Source organism: Pleuronectes platessa, chromosome 6 (genome assembly GCF_947347685.1).
Source record: "Pleuronectes platessa chromosome 6, fPlePla1.1, whole genome shotgun sequence".
In the NCBI taxonomy this organism is placed as follows: Eukaryota; Metazoa; Chordata; class Actinopteri; order Pleuronectiformes; family Pleuronectidae; genus Pleuronectes; species Pleuronectes platessa.
In genome coordinates this window covers 17,722,820-17,744,711 of record NC_070631.1, presented here as the reverse complement: position 1 = coordinate 17,744,711, position 21,892 = coordinate 17,722,820, and the positions used below count along the sequence as shown (strand labels likewise).

Here is a 21,892-nt window from a genome sequence, read left to right as displayed (position 1 = left end):
AGATCAATAAAGTCAACTCTTATTTTCCAACCCGATCAGACTTAAAACTTTAGTAAAATCACATATGAATATATATATACAAAACACATAACTTTTGGAACTTCTTGTTTTCAGACTGAAACTAAAGCAGAACTGTGTTTTTTTAAGAAGCAGAAAATAACGTGATCTTAAACGACACAATAAAGCGAGAGGAGGAGGGGGGGAGGAGGAGGAGGAGAGGGGGGCGGGTCAGTGTCGCTGCAGCGTTACTTCCTGGAGGTTGAGTCTTCATGACAACGTTTAGTTTATCTGTGACGGTTATTTTGAACATAATTAATTGAGACTTAAAATATTTAACATTAACACAAAATCAAGGCTTAAATCATTCATGGATCTTGGGGGAAATAATCAGGATTGATGTTCAGGACTAATTTGTTGCAGATCCAAATAATAGTCTGGATTTAGTGAATTTAACTGGCAACATTCTTTATTTTTCTGTTTATTTCTCATCAGTTTATCAGCCTTGGGCTCAAACACTTTAATATATGAAGAAAGACACTAAAGATGAACCATGACATCATTAGAGTTCATGAGATCCTTCAGTTGTGGCTCTGAGGTTTTTTAAAAGGTTAAAAATTTGCCCTTCTTTAGTCCAGGGATAAGGACAGAAGATGTCGCACCTTGTTAAGCCATATGAAACAAATTGTGATTTGTGAATATGGGCTACATAAACAGAATTGAATCAAAAGTCCTCCCTGCCCTCCCATGACGGTGTCTTGTGTCTATGAGGACACACAGTCAGGCGTTGGAGAGGGGCCAGAGACTGTATGAAAGAGCGGTTGCATCATGGGGCCTGGTGGCTGCCTCATGCAAACTAATCAAGTCATCCTTCGCCTTTCTGCTCGGATGTGACGCGGTGGTTTCCGCCTGCCCGTGGGAAGGAGGAGGGGGGATGCTGAGCTGTGATGCTGATGCTGTGGGTACCACTTTAACGAGACGGATGCAGACCACGCCCTTTCTCGACCCGCCGACAGAGGGCGCTGTGGCGAGCCGAGCACCGTCCCCATCATCTTCATCAGCCGCTTTACCTCCGTGTCCTTCCAGCAGCAGCTCACCTTCAGCCGGACACACGCACGTCCACTGCCGCGCCCGCAAAAAACAACAAATAGCGATCGTCGAACAGAGGAGCCCGAGCAGAGCCAGTGTCGGTGGTTGTAATGATGTAGCGGGTCGTTTCACGGTTTGACTTCAACATCCAGCGCCTTCGCCTCACTGCGACACGGACACACCGACCAGCTGCGCACAAATACATCTGCAGTCGATCTCAGCCCGAACCACCCGGCCCGTCCTGCGGCCTCCTCTGCACCAAGAAGGTCCAAGTGTCTGCGCATCGCTCTCCCCGAGGCTCCGCGTCCGCCTCCAGCAGCATCTTTCCAGCAGGAAGCAGCGTCCTCCACCAGCTCAGTCTGCGCCATGGCCGACGTCCCAGCGGAGTGCAACATAAAAGTGCTGTGTCGCTTTCGCCCCCTCAACCAGTCGGAGATTGTCCGCGGGGACCTGTTCCTGCCCAAATTCCAGGGCGATGACACCGTCTCCGTCGGGGTGAGTATACGAGCGGAGGCGCTTTGTTGTGCACACGCAGGCCCCTCATCCATAAATCATCAGCTGGAGCCTGAGACATCTGTTTGGGTGGTGGGCTGTGCAGCAAAACCTGATCATCGGTGCAGCACATAGAAATATGACATCCCTCCCCGCACATCTCATCTGTATTCTGTCTTTACATGACAAAGCAAAAAATGCGTGCAATGTTGTTGTCGTGCGTACTCGGGCCTTTGGAGATCTGCACTCAATGATACAGGCTCATTGCATTAACTCTAATGAAATGTGTCACCTACATTAAATAATTCTAGTTCTAGTTTACTGTATGGACATCAATCCTATCTCAGTGCTTCTGATTCATAACACACATCTAATACAACCTTATAATTCAAATGATTGTTGATGAATGACAAATTATTTTCCTGGGCCTCATCACTGTAATGATTAGGTATTTACCTCTTTCTAATTCATTCTCCGATATGAAGGAGACTCTTTCTTGTTGGTCAGCAGATGCTGGTCTCAGGTCAGTGATGATGTTACATAGACTCTGGGTGGTGAGCTGGGTGGACTGAAACCGGACTACACTGTTAACTTGTTGTGAATGATAAACCTTTTCAGGAAACCACAATCAGATTTTGGTCAAAACTGTGAAAAAAGGACATTTACTAAATATAAAGATTATCAAAATGTATCCAACACAGCAAAACTTCTCCATCTGTTTACATGATAAAAATGTTGCTCAATCAATTTTCTTCGAAAGTGTATGGCTTATTCTAATGTTAGTTTCTAATATAATCACATTTTTTCTCAATTTTTAATTGGGAGTACGTGCTGTTGATTCGTATTAGCCTTATTCAAAATATGTGAATGAAACAGACTCTCATTTCCAGAGGAATTCTTGGAACAACTTGATTTCCATTGGAAACAATCAGAAATAGTCCCACTTCTTGTTTTTGCTCCGTAGTTTTAGTTTTTCAACTATAGACAGAAAGGGTTTGACTAATGGAGATTAACTAGGTAGGCCTATTTGAGAATAGTGACTCCACCTTTGCTTTGTGATTCACGGTTACATTTGAAATTCAGAATAGCGACATTGAAATTGATCCCATGCTGAGTTTAAATGAGGTCAAATCCAATTTCAGAGGCTCGTCCATCAATTTCATTAAATTATGTAACTTCAGTTCATTAAAAAATGGGGCCAGTTAGCTTAATACTCCGTTTGATTTAATTTTTGCACACATATATTACTGGTGGTCTCTCTTTAGATTTAGAATTATTTCTTAACCATGCAACTTAAAGACTAAACAGAGCTCAAAAGAGAGGAATAGTCATCTTTGGGTCAAATGTAGTGAAAAGGAGGAATACCGTTGAAACATCCTCCTGTGACAATGGAGACATTTGGACCTGACCTTCCTCTCTCCTCTCAGCATGATGCTGGACAGTAGAGCCAGAAACTGATCTCTCTAATTGCGAAAGGATCAATAATCATTAAACGAGCTCATACATCACTTACTGACCTGTTTTCTCCTTTCTCTGCCTCCATCCCCCTGCCTGTTCCTCTGCCCCTGTCTTTCACCAATCTCTTATTTCTTTCCTCCCCTGTTTTCACTCTCCCTCCTTCGCTCATCCATCTCCATTTGTATGTCTCATTCTGTTCCTCCTCCATCCGTCCCTCCCTCCTGAGCCCCCCTCTCAGTGGAATCACCCTGTCATGGCGGCCGAGATGAATCAATCTGTTAATGACATTTCATACGGCTGGCTCGTGTTCTGGTGGCTCGTGTTATTGTGTTGCATTGTGGGCCAGTGTATCAGATGGGGGGGTGACATTCAGAGGCTTTAAAGGCCTGGTTTATGCAGGGAGGAGCGTCAGGGCTGAGTCACACGTGGGTGTGTCTCACAGAGGTTGTTTGTGTTGTAGGTGGAGCTGTGGTATTGGGGACACATGTAAACAAACCGTATTCCTGTGGATGAAGCCTCCACCATACGCTCTAATGGTTGAGATATTTAGTTTTAAGTAAATATGTTAGTCTTCATGGACTTTTAACTGAGCTTTAAGGTAAATTCATTTCCTGTCTCTTTACATAGCTACTGTGACATCTGTAAGACAGGGTTGTTTTTTTGTAGAGTGCTAATTCAACCATTTCCCCTGAGACGTCAAAAGATGAATGAATTCTTTCCTCACATTCTAAATGAATGGGTTTCGACTGCTCTCCTGTGTTCTGTAAAAGCCAAAAGCTAAATGAGAAGATTAATACCATTCTCATACGTATCTGTAATATTAATGCAAAGCTATAACCAGGAGACTGTCAGCTTAGCTTAGTTTAGCACTAAGGCTGGTAATGGGGAAAAGTCCATCCGGTTCTCTCTGAAGATGAATTCATGTTGTCGTCACTACAAAACAATCTGAAGCAACAAATAGGATGCAACGTGTTAGTGTGAGCTCTGCAGGTCCGATGTGTTGAGTTGAGGATGATCTATATCTGCAGAAATGTAACGTAATATTCATAATTAAATGTTTTCGTCAGCGTCTAATCCCCTGGCTGAAACTAAGAATCATTGTCTTCTTGTTACCTTTGAAGGAAACTCACTCTAAAACTCTAAATCAGGAGCAGGCTGTTTTCAATGGAGTCCACCATGTTGCTTCACCATTATTCTACAGTAGCCTGGAGCAGACAAACCAATCACTCGTTCTAGAGAGGGTCTTTTGCGTTAATGTGCGTTACCTGAAGGTCACCATAGGTTCTCCCACACGCTTTGCAATTAGAGGTTGATGAAGGGCTATTCCATTGGTTGCAATCTGCAATTTGGCCACTAGACATTATATAATCATACACACTGAACATTTGTCCTCCCTGTGTTTCCAGTCTATGTGCTAAGCTAACCGTCTCTTGGCTGTAGCTTCATGTTGATCTTTCAGCAGCTTTTGGTAACTCCTGGCAGTGAAGTGAATGAGCATACCAATTTATCTTAATAAGTGAACCCACGGAGTTACAGATGCTCATGTAACAGCTCATTAGGACCATAGACTGTATATAACTGTGGTTGACACATCTCCACTTCCAGAAATGAGGCTTAAATATGTTTTTGTATTTCATAATCTCAGGAAATTCCTCTAACCTTAAAGAAATACATTTGTTGCATGTTTTCACGCGACAACAGTAATATATTGTGTTGGATAATAGCGTTAATATTTTTTTTTTCAAGAGAGTTGCACTTTTTTAGATGAGTGTACATCCTATTCTTGGTGTCTTTATATTCAGGCCAATGAGGATGAGTCAGTCACTGAGCGACTCACAGAGCTGACATCATTTCACAAAGCTTACGTACATAGATGACTCGCTTTCGGGGGAAGTGTTTTAAAAAAAAAATAGAATTTGGTTTCAGATAATAGATTACAGTTGATATTCGATATCAAAGTTGATGTTTTTATTTTTTTCATTGATTGTCATTATTTCACCCTTATTAGTTTCATTCCAGTCACATCATAGCTAACACGTGCTCTGTTAAAGAATTCAGACATATACGATTAAATACAGAACTTTAAAAATTGATTAGTTGAAACCTGGAAATTTCAACACAGTTTGGTGATAAACATTCTCTCATATGTCCCTTTATTAACTGTGCTGTTGTTCATGTTCCTCACAGGGGAGGTCCTATGCCTTTGACCGTGTGTTTCCAACCAACACCACCCAGGAGCAGGTGTACAACACCTGCGCTAAGCAGATTGTCAAGGGTATTTATGAATAGCCTATTTCCAAATATTAAGAAGTACCTCCAATATACACTGTGGTCTCATTTCTTGTTTTTTTTTGTCTCGTAGATGTGCTGGGTGGCTACAATGGCACTATCTTCGCATATGGACAGACCGCCTCCGGAAAGACTCACACCATGGAGGTGCACTTTTCATTTAACTAAAAAGATGCAGTGTTTGTACTGTAAATTTGTTTTCTTCTGCTCTGGTCATTTTATAGAATAAATGAATACTTTGAACATGTCTTCACCGGATTCATTTTAATGTTACTTCTACCATTGGAAAATGACCCTTTCATACTGGATTTTTTGTTTTGAATGACACCATGTATTTCATCTCTATTAATTGATTCTCTGTCATTATATATATATACATATATGTGGTTATGACAGAATGCTCTTACTCTCCCTTACTTTGAATTAACGTATTCATGTATTAAGTCCCCATTAACACCCAGTGATTCTTTTATCTGCAGGGCAAACTCCATGACCCTCACCAGATGGGTATTATTCCTCGCATCGCTGAGGACATTTTCAACCACATCTTTGCAATGGATGAAAACCTTGAATTCCACATCAAGGTATGGGAGGAATTAATGTCTTATGTTGTGTTATTGGGTCGGTTTGTGAATCCTCTTTATCACGTTATTAAAAAATATGCTCCACTCTCTCCTTGTATCCACAGTTCAGTTTTGTTTTTGATCAGTATAATAATTAAAGTCTCTAAAACACATAAACATAATTTTTTGTCGGGGTTTAATAAATGTCCTTCTTCCTCAACAGGTTTCCTACTTTGAAATCTACATGGACAAAATCCGTGACCTGCTGGATGGTTAGTGCTTATAAGTACTTTGAGCTTCCAGACTATAATAATGTATAATGCACCATCACAACTACTTAGTTTTCAGAACTTGAATAAAATATCATAATCTTTCTTTATTTTTCAGTGACAAAGACCAACCTCTCTGTCCATGAGGATAAGAATAGGGTGCCCTATGTGAAGGTTTGTGACAGTTCTGTTTTACATAGGGTGAAAATCGGACTATGTTAAATCCTCTGTATTAAATCTGTCCCCTGTTCCGTGGCAGGGATGCACTGAGCGTTTCGTCTCCAGCCCTGATGAGGTCATGGATGTGATCGACGAGGGCAAAAGCAACCGTCACGTGGCTGTGACCAGTGAGTCCTTTTTTGATATTCTGATATTTGATCACATTACTTGAATATTAGAAATCGTCGCTACATATATTTAAAAAGAGCGATCCAAATGCTCACAGTGAAACATGTTCAGCTCTTGACCGTAGCAGGAAGTCTTCTTACCGCTCCACTTGCGCATGAGGGCACGTGGTCGATGTTTCTCGTCGGTGGCGCTCGCAGCTCGTCACTGATGCATGAACTCTTCGCTGAGTGGCCTGTTATTGTGTCCTGTTATGTCATCTTTGTGTTACAGTGTGTTATACTATTCCAGATGCTTTTAACAATGCTCAAAGACACTTTACATGGGTTTAATAAAGCACAAGCAAGTAAAACAAAACAAAAGTCAAACTAAAACTAGACGATAATCTATGGCAGTCATCTAGCATTAATGTTTTTACTTTTAATTATGTTTCAACAATAAAAGCTCCCTGATCTGACGTAATCCCTGCTCTTGGTTTTCTCCTCTGAGCTGCTGACTCACTCCCTTTGGTCCAGTAATAACGTCTGACTAATGACTCCAGTAGCGATCACAGTGATGCAGTAGCTTCATCCTTGGCTCCCAAACGGTATTACAGCATAAAGATAACAGATAACTTCATTACCATTTAATTAAGTCAGTCATTATACTCATTCATTTCAGTAGGTATGTAATATATTGAAAGATAAAACATATTATTGATAAGGAATATATTGGTTTTACCTGTTTATCTGTATGAGACATAATTGAAAGTGTCATAATTATTTTTTTAAGCAAAGAATAATTTTTGATGAAACAAGTTTTAATACCTGCTATCATTGCAGATTTTGTGTTTTCAGGTATCTCAAAAGACAAAATAATAAAAATACAATAAAGAAACCTCCTCTGAGAACTCTAAAAGCAATAAAGCAGTTTATGTACTGCCTTGTTTATTTAATGAATGAATATATTCATTTATTATTTCTGAGTCAGAGTCCTTTGCTGAATTTGACCTCAGACATATGAAAAAAGAGTGAGACCAGATGAAGTCTGGGATTCACTGATCACAACAAAATCACAGGGACTCCTTCACTATAAATAAATCTCAACCCATTCAGTCCTTTCTTCAGAGTTAATGCATCTTCAGAGTTATTCTTGCATTCAAAATATAGTTAATTGAATATAGGATCAAATTAAAGGCTAGTGCTGCTCATTGTGTTTACATCAGTAATGTAACACTTGAGTCCAGTTACTGACAGTTTATGTGCAGACATCAGCACTGACTCATCTACAGAGTGTCTCTGGTCGTAGACTAGTGGGTCTTAATGGATTCAAATCCAAGGCTCAGATCAATAGTCTTGCAGAGCGCTATAAAAGACCACTGGTGTTATAAATCCTCCATCCATTGAACTGATCTGTTGGCAGTCTCTTACCAGACGGACCAATGAAACACAACTCCTCCTCCTCATACTTATTTGCAGCTCGTTCTGGTAGAAAGTGAGCCCCTGCTGCATGTTAAAATTATATAAGTATTCATTTCTGCCTCTGTGTCATGACTTTGAATTAAACAGTGAAAAGGGGGTTTTATAAGATCCACGTATATATATTATGTAAAGAATCATGTGAAGAATCATGTGAGCTTTCATTCGTATACATTTTTAGTTTGTTAGAGAGATGATGGATGTGTATGATTGACAGATGACAAATGAAATAGATCATATCTCGTTTAAATAATGAAAGGTGAAAGTAACTCACGCTTAGAGAAGGACAGATCTGTGCAGCAGAAATAATATTTCTTAAAATATAAAGTATTTTAAAGGTAATTATGTGATAAGAATCAAATTCTAAAACAATCCAGCCTGACGAGTTGGATGAATGTACGCAGCAGAGGGCCAGATTTAGTGAGAGCGCCTCAGCCTGTTTCCTGTCTGTGCTTGCTGACTCACCGTGCTGCAGAGGGGTGGGCTGATAGCAGACACTGAGCTCAGGCCCTTAGATATCATCTTTGGAGAAACCTGAACTCTCTGACTCTGAGGACGCCCAATAAAGCTACAGGCATTCAGATCAGTCTTATCTGCACTGGGAGTGGGGACTCATTTCTGCTTCAGTGGATGCTTGTTAAAAAGGATGTGCATATCAAATACCCACGCACTGCTCTGAATTCCCGAACATAAATGGGAGAAAAAGTTGGCATGATCGTAAACACTGCTGATACTTAACTGGAGAAAGTCACATAGAAAAGAGTTTGTCTGTTCTAAAACATCTATGTCCTCATTGATTTAAAAAAAAGAAGTTAAAATCAGAGTAATTACTGACGTCTGGTGGCTGAATGTTTATAGGGAACGCCACACAATAACATGGTCTTTAAAATAAACGTCTTTAATAACAGATGATCAATGGAGGTCCCTCTTTCAATTTATACTGTGAGAATGTTCTTTCCTTGGATTGAATAATAAAATTCCCTAAATAAAACAAGGCTAAAAATCTATGGTGATTATATCTCATTCCTGAATTCTTGTCATTCCCTTTAAAACACTCATTTCAACATTGAAGAAGGAATTTGTACAGTAAGTTCTAAGACTGCACTCAAACCTGTGGTGTTTGTTTCCCCGACTGTGTCTGTCTTTGTTCAGACATGAACGAGCACAGCTCCCGCAGCCACAGCATCTTCCTGATCAACATCAAGCAGGAGCATGTGGAGACTGAGCAGAAGCTCTGTGGAAAGCTCTACCTGGTCGATCTGGCTGGCAGTGAGAAGGTCAGACACGCACAACCTGCAATTCAACCTGACTTCAGAGTTTTTGTTTTATTACATTTGTTTGATTCTGAGCTGTGCATTGTGTTTCCTCCAGGTGAGTAAGACCGGAGCTGCAGGAGCCGTCCTGGATGAGGCTAAAAACATCAACAAGTCTCTCTCTGCTCTGGGAAACGTCATCTCTGCATTGGCTGAGGGCACGGTGAGACACTCCCACCCGAACCCCCTCTTTCTTTACAGGGAATAAAGAGTGATGCCATGTGCTTCTGATTACATTTTTACATACAAAAAAATATTTTGGTGACTTTATGTGTCTTGAGTGAATATATGATCCATAAATGGACCTTATGTAAATTAGTCGATATATTTTCCTTATGTTCATTTTAGATGAAATGTATTTTCATTTTAATAAGTGAAAATTTATTTATTTTGTGGAATCTGACTAAATAAACTGAAACTTTCCTACAAATGGGACTCCAGATAATGTGGCAAATCTCCAACTCATTTCTGAGACTTTTCTTATTTCTGCCAACACAACATGTTTGATTGTCAAACCCCAAAACTCTCCCTGATACTTATGAGATTAGTTCAATCCAGCACAATCAATGTATCCTCTTCTTCTCTCCTCCTCTCCTCCTCCCTCTGCGTTGCTCTTCCTCCCCCCTCCTCTCTCTTCCTCTCTCCTCCTCTTCCTCTCTCCTTCAGAAATCTCACGTGCCGTATCGTGACAGCAAAATGACCCGCATCCTGCAGGACTCTCTCGGTGGCAACTGTCGCACCACCATGTTCATCTGCTGCTCTCCCTCCAGCTACAACGACACAGAGACCAAGTCGACTCTGATGTTTGGCCAACGGTAGATACCCCTGTAGAGTCCATGTGTCTTTGGAAAGAAACCATGCTTTTCAGAATAAAACATTGTATATTTGAAATAACCTCTACATTGAGCAGGAAAACAAACTGAAGCAGGATGGTGACCATGTTTGACTAATATCAAGACATGGCAGGTGCTAACTTACACTGCACACTTCATTATCGTTATCATCACAGTCACTGACGACTTTGAGTAGTTTCACTCATGAGGAGGAAAACAAGGAAGAGTTCATCTAATTTGGATTGAGATCAAATGATCTGATTTTTTTCCGGACTCAATGGAACCTTTCCTGGTTAAGTAAAGGTTTAGAAAATGTTTTGGAATTTTAATGTGATGCTTGCTGTGTTGATTATTGTTCCCATCTTACAGTAAGTAGGTCAATGAGTTATTTTGGGCATGCCCTAAGATCCAAACAGAGAAGATGCAGATGCTAAACAACACTGTTCATTTGAATAAAACCCGTTGCAATGTACATATCAAAGTACATTTATTCAAGTATGGTGCCCAAGTACAATTTAGAGGTACTTGTACTTTATGTTGCTTTATTTCTCCATATTTCATAGGGAAATATTGTACTTTCTATTCCACTACGTTTATTTGATATATTTATTGAAAAGGTTGAACTTTGAACTTCACCACACGAAGTGGTTTTTGGTGAGTGACTCTATGTCTCTGTCACAGTGCCAAGACCATCAGGAACACCGCCTCCATCAACCTGGAGCTGACGGCGGAGCAGTGGAAGAAGAAGTTTGAGAAGGAGAAGGAGAAGAACAAGACCATGAAGGATGCCATCACCAAGCTGGAGGCCGAGCTCAACCGCTGGAGGAATGGTGAGTCATTGATATTTTCCAACTGAGAGACTTTCACGAGAAGCCTTGTTTCTGCAGCATAACAGCAACTCTAGTGCACATGTTTAAATGTCCTGTGGTACCTTCATCCCTGCCTTCAGGAGAAGAAGTGCCTGAGACAGAGCAGACTACGGCAGACGTGGTGATCCATACTGTCGAGGAGCGCCCCATTTTGGACAACGACACCTCCTCCATTGTGGTCCGTATTTCCGAGGAGGAGCGTCAGAAGTACGAGGAGGAGATCAGGAAGCTGTACAAGCACCTGGATGACAAGGTTCAAACGCACAGACATTTTTGTTACATTCGATAGAGACAATCCAGAGGTTTGAGTCCTGAGACTTGATAATCCACTGGTTCGGTATGGACCCAGCCCTTTGCTGTGTGTCCTACCACCCACCTGTTCTCCTATTTCAGACTTTCTGGCTGTAGAAACAACAAATAGAAACAACTTAAGTCTCACTTTTCAATTGAATGCTGTATGCGCAGATATTGATTACTTATATTATATTTCAGAAGATAATAGTTTTATAATCAAAGATTATACAAACCCCCTGAAACGTGTTATTCACTGAAATATCATCATGGATTAAAAAATATTAGGCAAGATGAATTATGATTATACACTCATGCAAGTTTTCCAGTGTGGGTGGTACTGAGGTTGGATTTTCTATCATTAATACAGGATGATGAGATCAATCTGCAGTGCCAGTTTGTGGAGAAACTGAAGCAGCAGATGATGGACCAGGATGAGGTGGGTACACGCAAACACACACACACACACACACACACACACACACACACACACACACACACACACACACACACACACACACACACACACACACACACACACACAGACACACACACACACACTTAAGCCTCTCTATATGTCTCCCTCTCATTGACACTCACCATGTTTCCCTCCCTCCAGCTCCTGGCCTCATCCCGTGGGGACGGGGACAAGGTCCAGGCTGAGCTTGGCAGGCTGCAGGTGGAGAGTGACTGTGCCAAGGCTGAGGTGAAGGAGGTGCTTCAGGCTCTGGAAGAGCTGGCTATCAACTATGACCAGAAGAGCCAGGAGGTGGAGGAGAAAGGCCTGCAGAACCAGCTGCTGGCCGACCAACTGGCCCAGAAAATGGTATGTTTTAAGAGGTATGGTGTGTATGTGTGATGCTGGAGGCTGGAGGTGCAACAGAAAGATTCAGTCACTAGCTGACGGCCCCACGGAGACAAACAGCTGCTGTAGCAGAGCAGTTTATCATGAATAAAACAAAATGCAGGAATTAGATTGCAATCAGGTAACGGAGAAAACTCTTTAGGGCCTTTTTACTCAGTTTATTTGCTCCACCAATGAGGTCTAGTCCTCGTATGTTTTCCGTTACCTCCATCAAGGAGATTTTTTTTGTTTGTTAGTTAGTTATCAGGATTATGCAAAAATACTAGATGGATACAAGAGACATGGTGGAAGAATGTGGTTTGAGTCAGCGAAGAACGCATTTAATGTTGATGCAGATCCAGATCAGGAGGCTGATCCAGGAAACGTTTTTGCAAGACAGAGATTCTGAGATTTCTCTGAGAATTATTCATAAATTCTGATGAATTATATCCAGCATGTTGAAGGGATGGATATTTATGAGTGTGGGCAATTTGGTGTAAATGTGGTTTCGTAAGGGGCCTTGGTGGAGGTATGCACTCTAATGACTGATAAATACATTACATTAAAAACATTTTTACTACATATACTGTATTTATTTACTCTGGACTAATATTTACTGCCACAGTGCTTGTAGTTTATATTTAGATACTATTATTAGTTGTATTCAAATTTAGATGACACATGCTTACATTTACTCAATCCTGCTATATTTTATAGTATTTTACCTGAAGGTGGCGCTGTTGGTAGCAACTTGATCTTTTTAAATGGCTTTTTCTCAGTGATGAATCTGACTCTGATGAAATCATACATCAATCATCCATTTACAAAGTCCTAATGTTCCTTGACTGGTTTTAGAAATTAGATAAATAAATTATGGCATCCATCACCAAGTCAGTATGTCACTCTATAGTTTGAGATCTAGTTTGTTAGAAAGGTTACCGACTCTTCTTCTGTGTGACAGGCCAGTCTGATGGAGCTGGAGGCGGAGCTGTCTCGTATGCAGGAAGTGAGCGGTCAGCAGAGGAAACGCATCGCTGACGTCCTCAACGGCCTGATGAGGGACCTCAGTGAGTTCAGCACCATCGTGGGCAACGGCGAGATCAAGCTGGTGAGTGGAATCACAAGCGTTGACTGACGTTTCAAACAGAGGGCAACCCCATACTGATCTGCATCTCTCCCCCAACCTGCAGCCGGTGGAGATCAGCGGCGCCATCGAGGAGGAGTTCACGGTGGCTCGCCTCTACATCAGCAAGATCAAGTCGGAGGTGAAGAGCATGGTGAAGCGCTGCCGACAGCTGGAGATCATGCAGCTGGAGTGCCACCGCAAGATGGAGGAGACAGGGAGGGAGCTCTCCTCCTGCCAGCTCCTCATCTCTCAGGTGAGGGACAGTGGGAGGGAGACAGGAAGGGATGGGGCACCAATAAAGGGATGTAACTTAGAAAAACTGAACCAAGCAAAATTGTGAAAGTGAAATGTATTTGTAGAGAATCTTCATGCTCATCGTGGCTGGGTTTTAAGGCGCCCTTTGTGATTTGATTTGGGTGATTGTGTTTGTGCAGCACGAGGCTAAGATCCGCTCTCTGACGGAGTACATGCAGAGTGTGGAGCACAAGAAGAGGCTGCTGGAGGAGAGCCACGACTCGCTGAGCGAAGAGCTGGCCAAGCTGCAAGACCAGGGTAACATGACATCAGTGAAAGACTTAATATGCAAGCAAGAAAGATAAAACTGTGCTACTGTACTGTACATACTGTATGTTGGGAATCTTCTGTTATTATGTGTTAACTGAATGCTTCTTTCTGTCATTTTTCCAGATAACTCCCTGCTCGAGGGGAAGGATGCAGAGAAGGGCGAGATTGAGGAGGGAAATGTGAAGGTAAGAAGATTTCTGAGTGGATTATGTTACTTTAAATTCTGACATGGGAACGGAGGAAATCAGCTTCAAAGAATGGAGAAGTGAGCTGGCTTTGAAAGCTTCTTTTGAGCAGCTCATTTACAGAGTTACAGCTCAAATATTTCCAGTAAGATCTTGGGCTCTTGTTTGGAAATGTGAGTCACCATGACTCATCCCTGATCTATGTATCATGCGATTTTTATGCTCAGCAAATCAGCAAAGGCTGTAATATAATAAATGTACATTTTATTTTTTCTAGTTATTTATTTATTTTCAACATATATACATATCTGTAAATGTGTAATAGCACATGTACTTGTTCTTCACATCACATGTTTTTTGTTTGATGTCCTTCCTCCTATTCAGCGCGCTTTCTCCACCCATGTTCAAACTGATTTAGTCGATTTTAAATGTATTGTGTTAGAACTTTCTGAGAGACTTTGTGCATGTGCTCTTTTCAAATGCAGAAGACTGTCCGTCAGCAGGGAGATTCCCACCGCGGCATCCATCACCAGCAGCTGACCCGCCTGCGGGACGAGATCAATGAGAAGCAGAGGGTCATCGATGAGCTCAATGAGTCAGTGACCATCTTTGTTCATTATTTCTATCTTTACACAAAGATAATACTTATAAGATACTTTCTTCTTTATATTCCTAGTATATAGTATTATCATTATGGTTCATAATTTGCTCATATTCATTTGCTTTATCCTCCTGAACATGTGTGTGTTCTCTTCTCCAGTCGTAACTCTAAGATGGAGCTGGAGCTGGCTCAGGTTCGCGCGGACTTTGAGCGTCTGAAGAGTCAGGACAACTCCAAGAGCGAGCGCCTGGAGGAGCTCTCGTAAGTATCAGGGAAATCCTGGACTCATGAGAGTCAGTACATGTTGATAATTGGTGACATATTGATCAACATCTCTATAGAGGATGTTAAATATTAGAGGAGTGATTGGAAACAGTCCAGTCTACCTCAAGGATGCTGAGAGTTAGGGGGCTTCAGCATCACCTACTGGTGAGGGACAGCAACAACAAGGCAATACAGTTTTCTAAAATCAATTTAATAATCTTTAATTTGATTTTCTACAGTAATCTTTTACATTAGCATAGTAGCAGACCTAACATTCAGCCATTTGGTTTTTATTTTTATATTTAAATCCATTTTTAACACATTCAGTATATTTTCTGTGTCACAGATGAGTCATAGTTTACGTTAGACATTAAACTGATGTGTATTTTCTTATGTTAGTAGTAGACCCCTTAAGCTTATTTAGCTGATTGTTTGCTTTTCTAAAACTGGTATCCAATGTTGCACTTTCAAATCAATAAGAATAATCACTGTCTAGACTTCATCTTACACCCTCAACACTGACAGACTTCCAGCGTCCCTGGTTCATCTCCTCATTAGATTCAAAAACAGGAAACTCCAAGCTCAAAACCAAATATTACAATGTTCTGACATATAAAATATGTTTAAAATGAGAGTTTTGTTGTTTCTGTCAGATTCCTGCATGAACGTCATGAGCAGACCAAACAGGACTTGAGGGGTCTGGAGGAGACTGTCGTGAGTAAAATATAATATCTTTCTGCCTGCATCGGCTCTGAAACATTGTCCCCCCTTTTGTCTCTCTCTTTCTGTCCTTGTACCTTTCAGTCTGGTCTTACCTTAGTCTGTCTCTCCTTTACTTCATATTAAACTGTGTTTTATTTGACACTGTCCATGGTTGTCTTCCTAACCTCGTCTCAATCTGTCTGTCCTTCAGGCCCGCGAACTCCAGACCCTCCACAACCTGCGCAAGCTGTTCGTTCAAGACCTCACGTCGCGGGTTAAAAAAGTAAGCAGCTGGACAACAGGAGGCAGCGACTCTGGATGTTTTTGTTTTCATTATAAGAGGGCTTTAAGGAATCTTTGACCTTAATTCTGCCCCCGGATCAACCTATAACTAAAAACAACATCCATAATCTCTCTCATCCTTTTGACCTTTAGATATGATGTATGTGAAACAAGAAATTTACTTTAAATATAGAATAGTGGAATAAACTGAGGGAGTATCCAGAGGCCTAAAGAGTTTTTATCTCACCATGCAAAATACTAGATGATTAACTAGTAACTTTGGGCATTTGACCTTTCCTTTTTTTCTTTCTTGCAATGTTGTGGTCTATCACGGAGCTGTTGAAAAGCTCACCACCTTACTTTCTATTTTATTTTCTCATCTTTTTGCTCCGTTGTCTCTCCGGCAGAGTTCCGAAATGGAACCTGATGATAGTGGGGGGTCTTGCACCCAGAAGCAGAAGATTTCCTTTCTTGAGAATAACCTGGACCAACTTACAAAGGTTCACAAACAGGTGAGACACACATCAAGTGCCTGAAACTTCAACTTTCACTGATGTAAACACGGCTCGCAGGTTGCACTGCTTCTATATCCTTAGCGTACATTAGACTGGGAGACTGCTGTTTTTTCATTCCAAGAGACACAGCAGTAATTTGCTCATTATTTGTAAAAAATAATTTACTTAACATCCGTTAAACATATTTAAGTAAATCAAAAATACATTTAAGTGGCTGGAGAAGTCGCGAATAGATTTGAATCAATTATCTTCTTCACATTATTGGAACTGGGGGGCTTTTATTTAATTCAACCAGCAACTTGGAGCTGCACTACATTTTTCTCTCCTCTCTCGAGTGTCGTTCTTTCTCTCTCACTCTGTCTCTCTCCCGTCCAGCTGGTTCGTGACAATGCAGATCTGCGCTGTGAGCTTCCAAAGCTGGAGAAACGGCTTCGGTCTACTGCTGAGAGAGTTAAGGCCCTGGAGACTGCACTGAGGGACGCCAAGGAGGGCGCCATGATGGACCGCCGCCGCTATCAGCAGGAGGTCGACCGCATCAAGGACGCCATGAGAGCCAAGAACGCCAGCCGTCGCCCCCACGCAGCACAGATCGGTACTGCACTTCGGTTCGATCGTATTACTGATTATTATGTTGTATTAATAATGGGAAATATATTTACATTTTACAATGACACAGCCGAGCCCTAACGTCACTCTTTCATCCCGACAGCCAAGCCGGTGAGACCGAAGCAGCTGCCAAGTTGCTCTCCCACAAATCCGTTCTACACCTACATCCGTGCCACTGAACACGCCAACACCTACAGCAATGCCCTCTTCCAAGGAAGCGCGACACAGCAGAGCGCCGCCACCGCCACCTGCAGCCCCAACTCTGTCCAGAGCAACACGTGAGTGGGACCTGTTCTGCCTCTGCCTGATGTTACCCAGTGTTAATGTCAGGTCCATGGTTAGGCCTGTTCATCGCTAGTCCAGCAGAGATCCGCACATCTTTATATAAAGAAAGCAAACAAACTGTATCATATGGACACACTGTATACACGATTATCTACTTTTGTTATTTGAAATGATTAAGGATCTTCATTTGTAACTTCACATACTGTGCCAGGGTTTTAATTTGTTCTCTCCTGTGTTCTACGCAGAGTTTCCACAGCACTGGGCTACAGAGCAGGCAAATATAATGGAGACATACTGGAGTCCTTCCCACTCAACATTGACAATGGTACCTGTATGCAGTCTAATGGTCATTTACGTATTTGACAGTAATATGTACATGTGTATTTGTATATGCTGATGTAGATGTATTTGATTATCAAATGGGTTTTAATATATCATTGTATCAATTAATATATATTAATTCAAGTTAATTGTATTACTGAAGTATCATTAGTATGGACTGTTTCGATAAATCAATAAATCAAACCAATCTTTTGTTACAGGTAACAACCTCAGTGAAACGAGAGACATCAATGACAACAGGTGAGGACTTGAGCTGCTTCTTGTTTCTAGTCACTTGAACTGTTAGAATATAAACTGTATTCTAGATTAAACAGGGATTTTACTTGATGTGAAAGGAAAATGTTAAATACTGGTCATTTTGGCTGCTGTTCTTCATTGTGCTGATACTAAATGCGTCGTCCAGTAAGAGTTATTTGCAGTAAATTATAATGACAGAGTTGGTTGTGCACTGAGTGTGAAGTTTGTGCGTCCTTTGCATTAAGGAGTGATGTTCACTGTGGCAGCGAGGTGGATGATACAAACAGGCACTACATCGTTCAGCAGGAGACAGCTGCAAGTTAGTCCCAGGGTAACTAACCACACAAACACGCACACACACGCACACACACACACATACACACACACACACACACACACACACACACACACACACACACACACACACACACACACACACACACACACACACACACACACACACAACACACGCACACAAACACACACGCACACGCACACACACACATACAAACACAAAGCAGGCTTTGGTTGGCTGCAGGTAAACAGGAGACAAAAGAGGTGGAACACATTGATCGAAATGCAGCGGCTTTTAAATGTATCTACATTAATATACAGATAGGTGTTAAAAGAGATCAGCAGAAATTTAATTTGACCTAAAACATATACAAAAAGTATCGCTGTTGTATTTTGTGTGGAGAAATGTTCTAAATGTGTGATAAAGAAACCAGATGGACTGAAAAAATCTTAGCCCAGATATCTGCTGTTGACACCGGAGGCCCCGAAATATTGGCCATTGCCTCCAGAGGCTGATTCTTCAACATGGGGTCCGAGATTTCATTATCACAACATCATGAGTTGATGAGAAAAAAAAATATTTGTACTGAAACATAAGCATAAACCCCACTCCCAAGCCATCCTGAACAGCTTGTTTTCACTGACCTGCAGCCATTGCACTTCTCGTTCTGCTGCAGTGATGTCACAGGTGTACTCCTGGACCCTGTGACATCACTGCCAGCTGCATAACAATTTCAACAAAGCACATTTCTGTCAGCAGCTAAATGCACTCCTCGCAGTGTACGCAGCCAAACTCTGGGGGGTTCGATTTCATCAGTTTTATCAATTACAAATGATTAATACGATGTTTCCAAATCAATCTTTCCAAATGATGACCACCTCTTATTCTCTCTCTCTCTCCAGATTTGTGACCAAACACTGTTTCCACCCATGGACCCTCCCCTCCCATCTGCATGCAGCCCGTCTCCCTGTCCCTCCACTGCATCACTGATGAAGACGAAGATGAGGATCTGTAGCCCTGTATTATAATTACTAGATGAAGCCCCCCCCCCCGCTCTTATGGTGACCACCCTCATCGTCAGGTTTGGGATTGAGTCCACTCCAGTTCAGTCAGTGCAAGAAATACATCAAATCAGATGTTTTTATAGTTAAAGAATAACCATGAATTTGACCACAATTTGCCAGAAGATGCCTGTGATGCTGATTAACCCCCCGAGGTGTTTGAACTGAGGTGGGTCTGACTCCATCCCTGAACACCTAGTACACACATGTTGTAAATAATAGTGCTGTATACTCCAGTAGAGGTTTTCGACCAGCAACTGTTTGTGGGAGCGCACAGCCTCCACCGTCCCCCGCACACGTCTCCTGTAGGGCATCATGTGGACGACATACAGTAGGCACACATGACCTTCTTTCTCAGTCGTAAATAAGAGCATAGTGTAGTGCCGGCTTGTAACAGAAGACCCACGCTCTTCATGCATGTTAGCGGGTTAGCTTTCAAATTGTTGCATGTCATGATTCCACTCAGGAGCTGGAATGCCACGCGTGAAGCGTCTGATCGACTCCGACAGATGCCCCAGAAGGAAAGAGAGCTGGTTTCCCTTAATCCCGATCCTGGTCTCAGTGCATTACATTTTCTATTTTAAAATAAACTCCACTCCATGGAGGGTGGTTGTGGCTGTATCACAGGAAATATTGAAAAACTACTACTTTTTATCTTAGAGGGAGACATCAGATGCAAAAATACGAGGGAAACCCGGCCCAGATTTAATGTGTACAGTGGAAACCTTTTGTAATTGCTTTCATACTGTGATGTCACAGCTGTACCATGCTATCATACACTCCAGGTAATGCTGCCCATATGCATTTAGTGTTGCTCCCTCCGCTGCATCCCCTCCTCGTGAGTCTTCTTACCGAGCCTTACCAAGAGCTGGTTTCTCCTGATTAAATTAACATGCGGTACTCATTACACAGTATACTAAGATGTCGTCTTTTCAATTAAGCTTATCGGACAATTTGCAACTTAGGTACAAAAACTCTGCGTAGATGTTCTTCGTTATAAAGTAGATTTAGAGCTAGGTAGAAACATCTACATAAACCTTCTACTGCAGGAGAGTAACTGAGCGTGTGGGTTCATTCATCAAGTCAGCTCATATAATATCAAGCTCATTGTTAAAGGAGAAATATACTACAGCGATTCTCAAATATCTCCGTTAACGTTTTTAACTTTTGAGGCTGAAAGGACCTGATCTGAAGCTGCACTATTGACGTACTTCTGAATTTTGGTTTAGGAACATCTCTCTGTTAAGACTTTGTGGAGGCTGTTTAGTGATTCTTTGTTTTTAGACTCAGATCCTTCAGACGTCCGATGATGAGAAAGTGTCTGTAAACTCGTCCCCGGCTGAGCAGCCACCAGTCGGGCGTGGACGGAGAATTTGACAGATTGTTTGTTGTCAGGTCGTGCTGTAATTCTTCTGTTAAAAATCCTGACCAGCCAATCAGGATAGAAGAAAGCAGCGCGTCGTAGGTGGTGGGCGTGTTGGGACTGAGCAGAGTCACTGAACAAAAGGTCGGAATAGAGCAGACATGGTGTGGACCAAATTTAAAAGATATATTGTGAAGCTGAATGTGCCTTCTACGATTCCAAATAACACAAATATGTTCAAATGAGAGAGATTTAATTTGACGAGTTAAATTCAGCCTCTTTTACTATTTGAACAACACAATCTTTAGTTTTATTTTCAAAACTATTTCTGGATGGAAACTTCAGTGTGTTACATTGAATGACTGAAGGTTTGTTCTGTTATTCCGCCCAGGTACAGTATGAACTCAGAATGATCGTTGACAGGCTCAGTTATGACGCCACCACTCGGTCTCATGCTCTCACTGACATCAACAACATCTCAGGGCTTCACATCCACAATCACACTGATCTCGAGCCACCACCACTGTTCTCCTCGTCAGATTCAAAGCTACGCGGTCGCAGATGAACAATCAGCTCAGTGTTTCTTCTTAAACAACAGAAGAGGATGACGACTCTTATAGAAATAATATCATTTCACACAAACAGTACGTCACATCTCCATTCCAGCTCATGTCGCCCTAAATGAAATAGACCCTCAGCCCGACCCTGGTCAGACCCTACTGTACGTGTCCAGGCAGACCCTCTATTTGACATCATGTTTTAAGTGTAATAAATTATTTTAAAGGAGGGGGAATGTGTACTATATTGTCACCCGCTGTCCCACTGTCTGATTTCAACATATCTAAAAATGTATGTGCTATATATTGTTAATCTTGTAAGTAAAGTGGCGTGCCATGACATAGTGAAACGCAAAGGAAAGGTACGCGCTAATCTTGATCAGAGAAACGTTTGTTTTATTTATTTCTGTATGCCGATACTGTAGCGTCGACATGACTGTGTGAAGAATCACCGTGCAAAATCTCTGTTTATATAGACTCATCACTATGCTGTACTGTATGTGAACCATTGTGTTGTAGTAAAAAGTTCAATAAACTTGTAGAAAGGAGATTGTGGATGGGAATCATTTCGGTCCAAGGGGAAACGCCTGAAAATTCCAACACACAAACAGGTTCATTTTATTCAGCTTTTCAACACAATTATAGATATACACCTCACTTTATGATTTCTATGGTCCAGTATAGTCCTGCTGTTGGTTTCCTAGCTGCATTTTATCTCTGCCAAGAAGTTTGTTTGTTTGATTGTTTTTAGCAGGACTACACAAAATACATTAAATGGATTTCTACAAAACCTGGAGG

General features: G+C 41.6%; 1 protein-coding gene across 1 annotated transcript; it reads left to right on the top strand.

Annotated features, from left to right (window-relative positions):
* Positions 1-1,215: 1,215 nt before the first annotated feature.
* kif5aa (kinesin family member 5A, a) lies at positions 1,216-21,642 on the top strand. Its single transcript, XM_053425833.1, has 29 exons — positions 1,216-1,581; positions 5,224-5,311; positions 5,399-5,472; positions 5,805-5,909; positions 6,112-6,160; positions 6,276-6,331; positions 6,417-6,504; positions 9,112-9,236; positions 9,331-9,435; positions 9,939-10,087; positions 10,787-10,935; positions 11,055-11,227; positions 11,636-11,704; positions 11,885-12,091; positions 13,071-13,217; positions 13,300-13,488; positions 13,670-13,787; positions 13,923-13,984; positions 14,470-14,579; positions 14,745-14,846; positions 15,503-15,563; positions 15,763-15,834; positions 16,241-16,345; positions 16,724-16,940; positions 17,058-17,232; positions 17,485-17,564; positions 17,782-17,821; positions 18,064-18,149; positions 19,016-21,642. The coding sequence occupies exons 1-28, from the start codon at positions 1,453-1,455 to the stop codon at positions 18,140-18,142; spliced, it is 3,123 nt and encodes a 1,040-aa protein (XP_053281808.1). The 5' UTR covers positions 1,216-1,452; the 3' UTR covers positions 18,143-18,149; positions 19,016-21,642.
* The last annotated feature ends 250 nt before the right edge of the window (positions 21,643-21,892 follow it).

Coding starts and splice junctions, on each gene's coding strand:
- kif5aa (XM_053425833.1), top strand. CDS start 1,453: ATGGCCGACGTCCCAGCGGAGTGCAACATAAAAGTGCTGTGTCGCTTT. Junction 6,505..9,111: donor CCGTCACGTGGCTGTGACCA/GTGAGTCCTTTT, acceptor GTCTTTGTTCAG/ACATGAACGAGCACAGCTCC. Junction 15,564..15,762: donor GGGGTCTGGAGGAGACTGTC/GTGAGTAAAATA, acceptor TCTGTCCTTCAG/GCCCGCGAACTCCAGACCCT.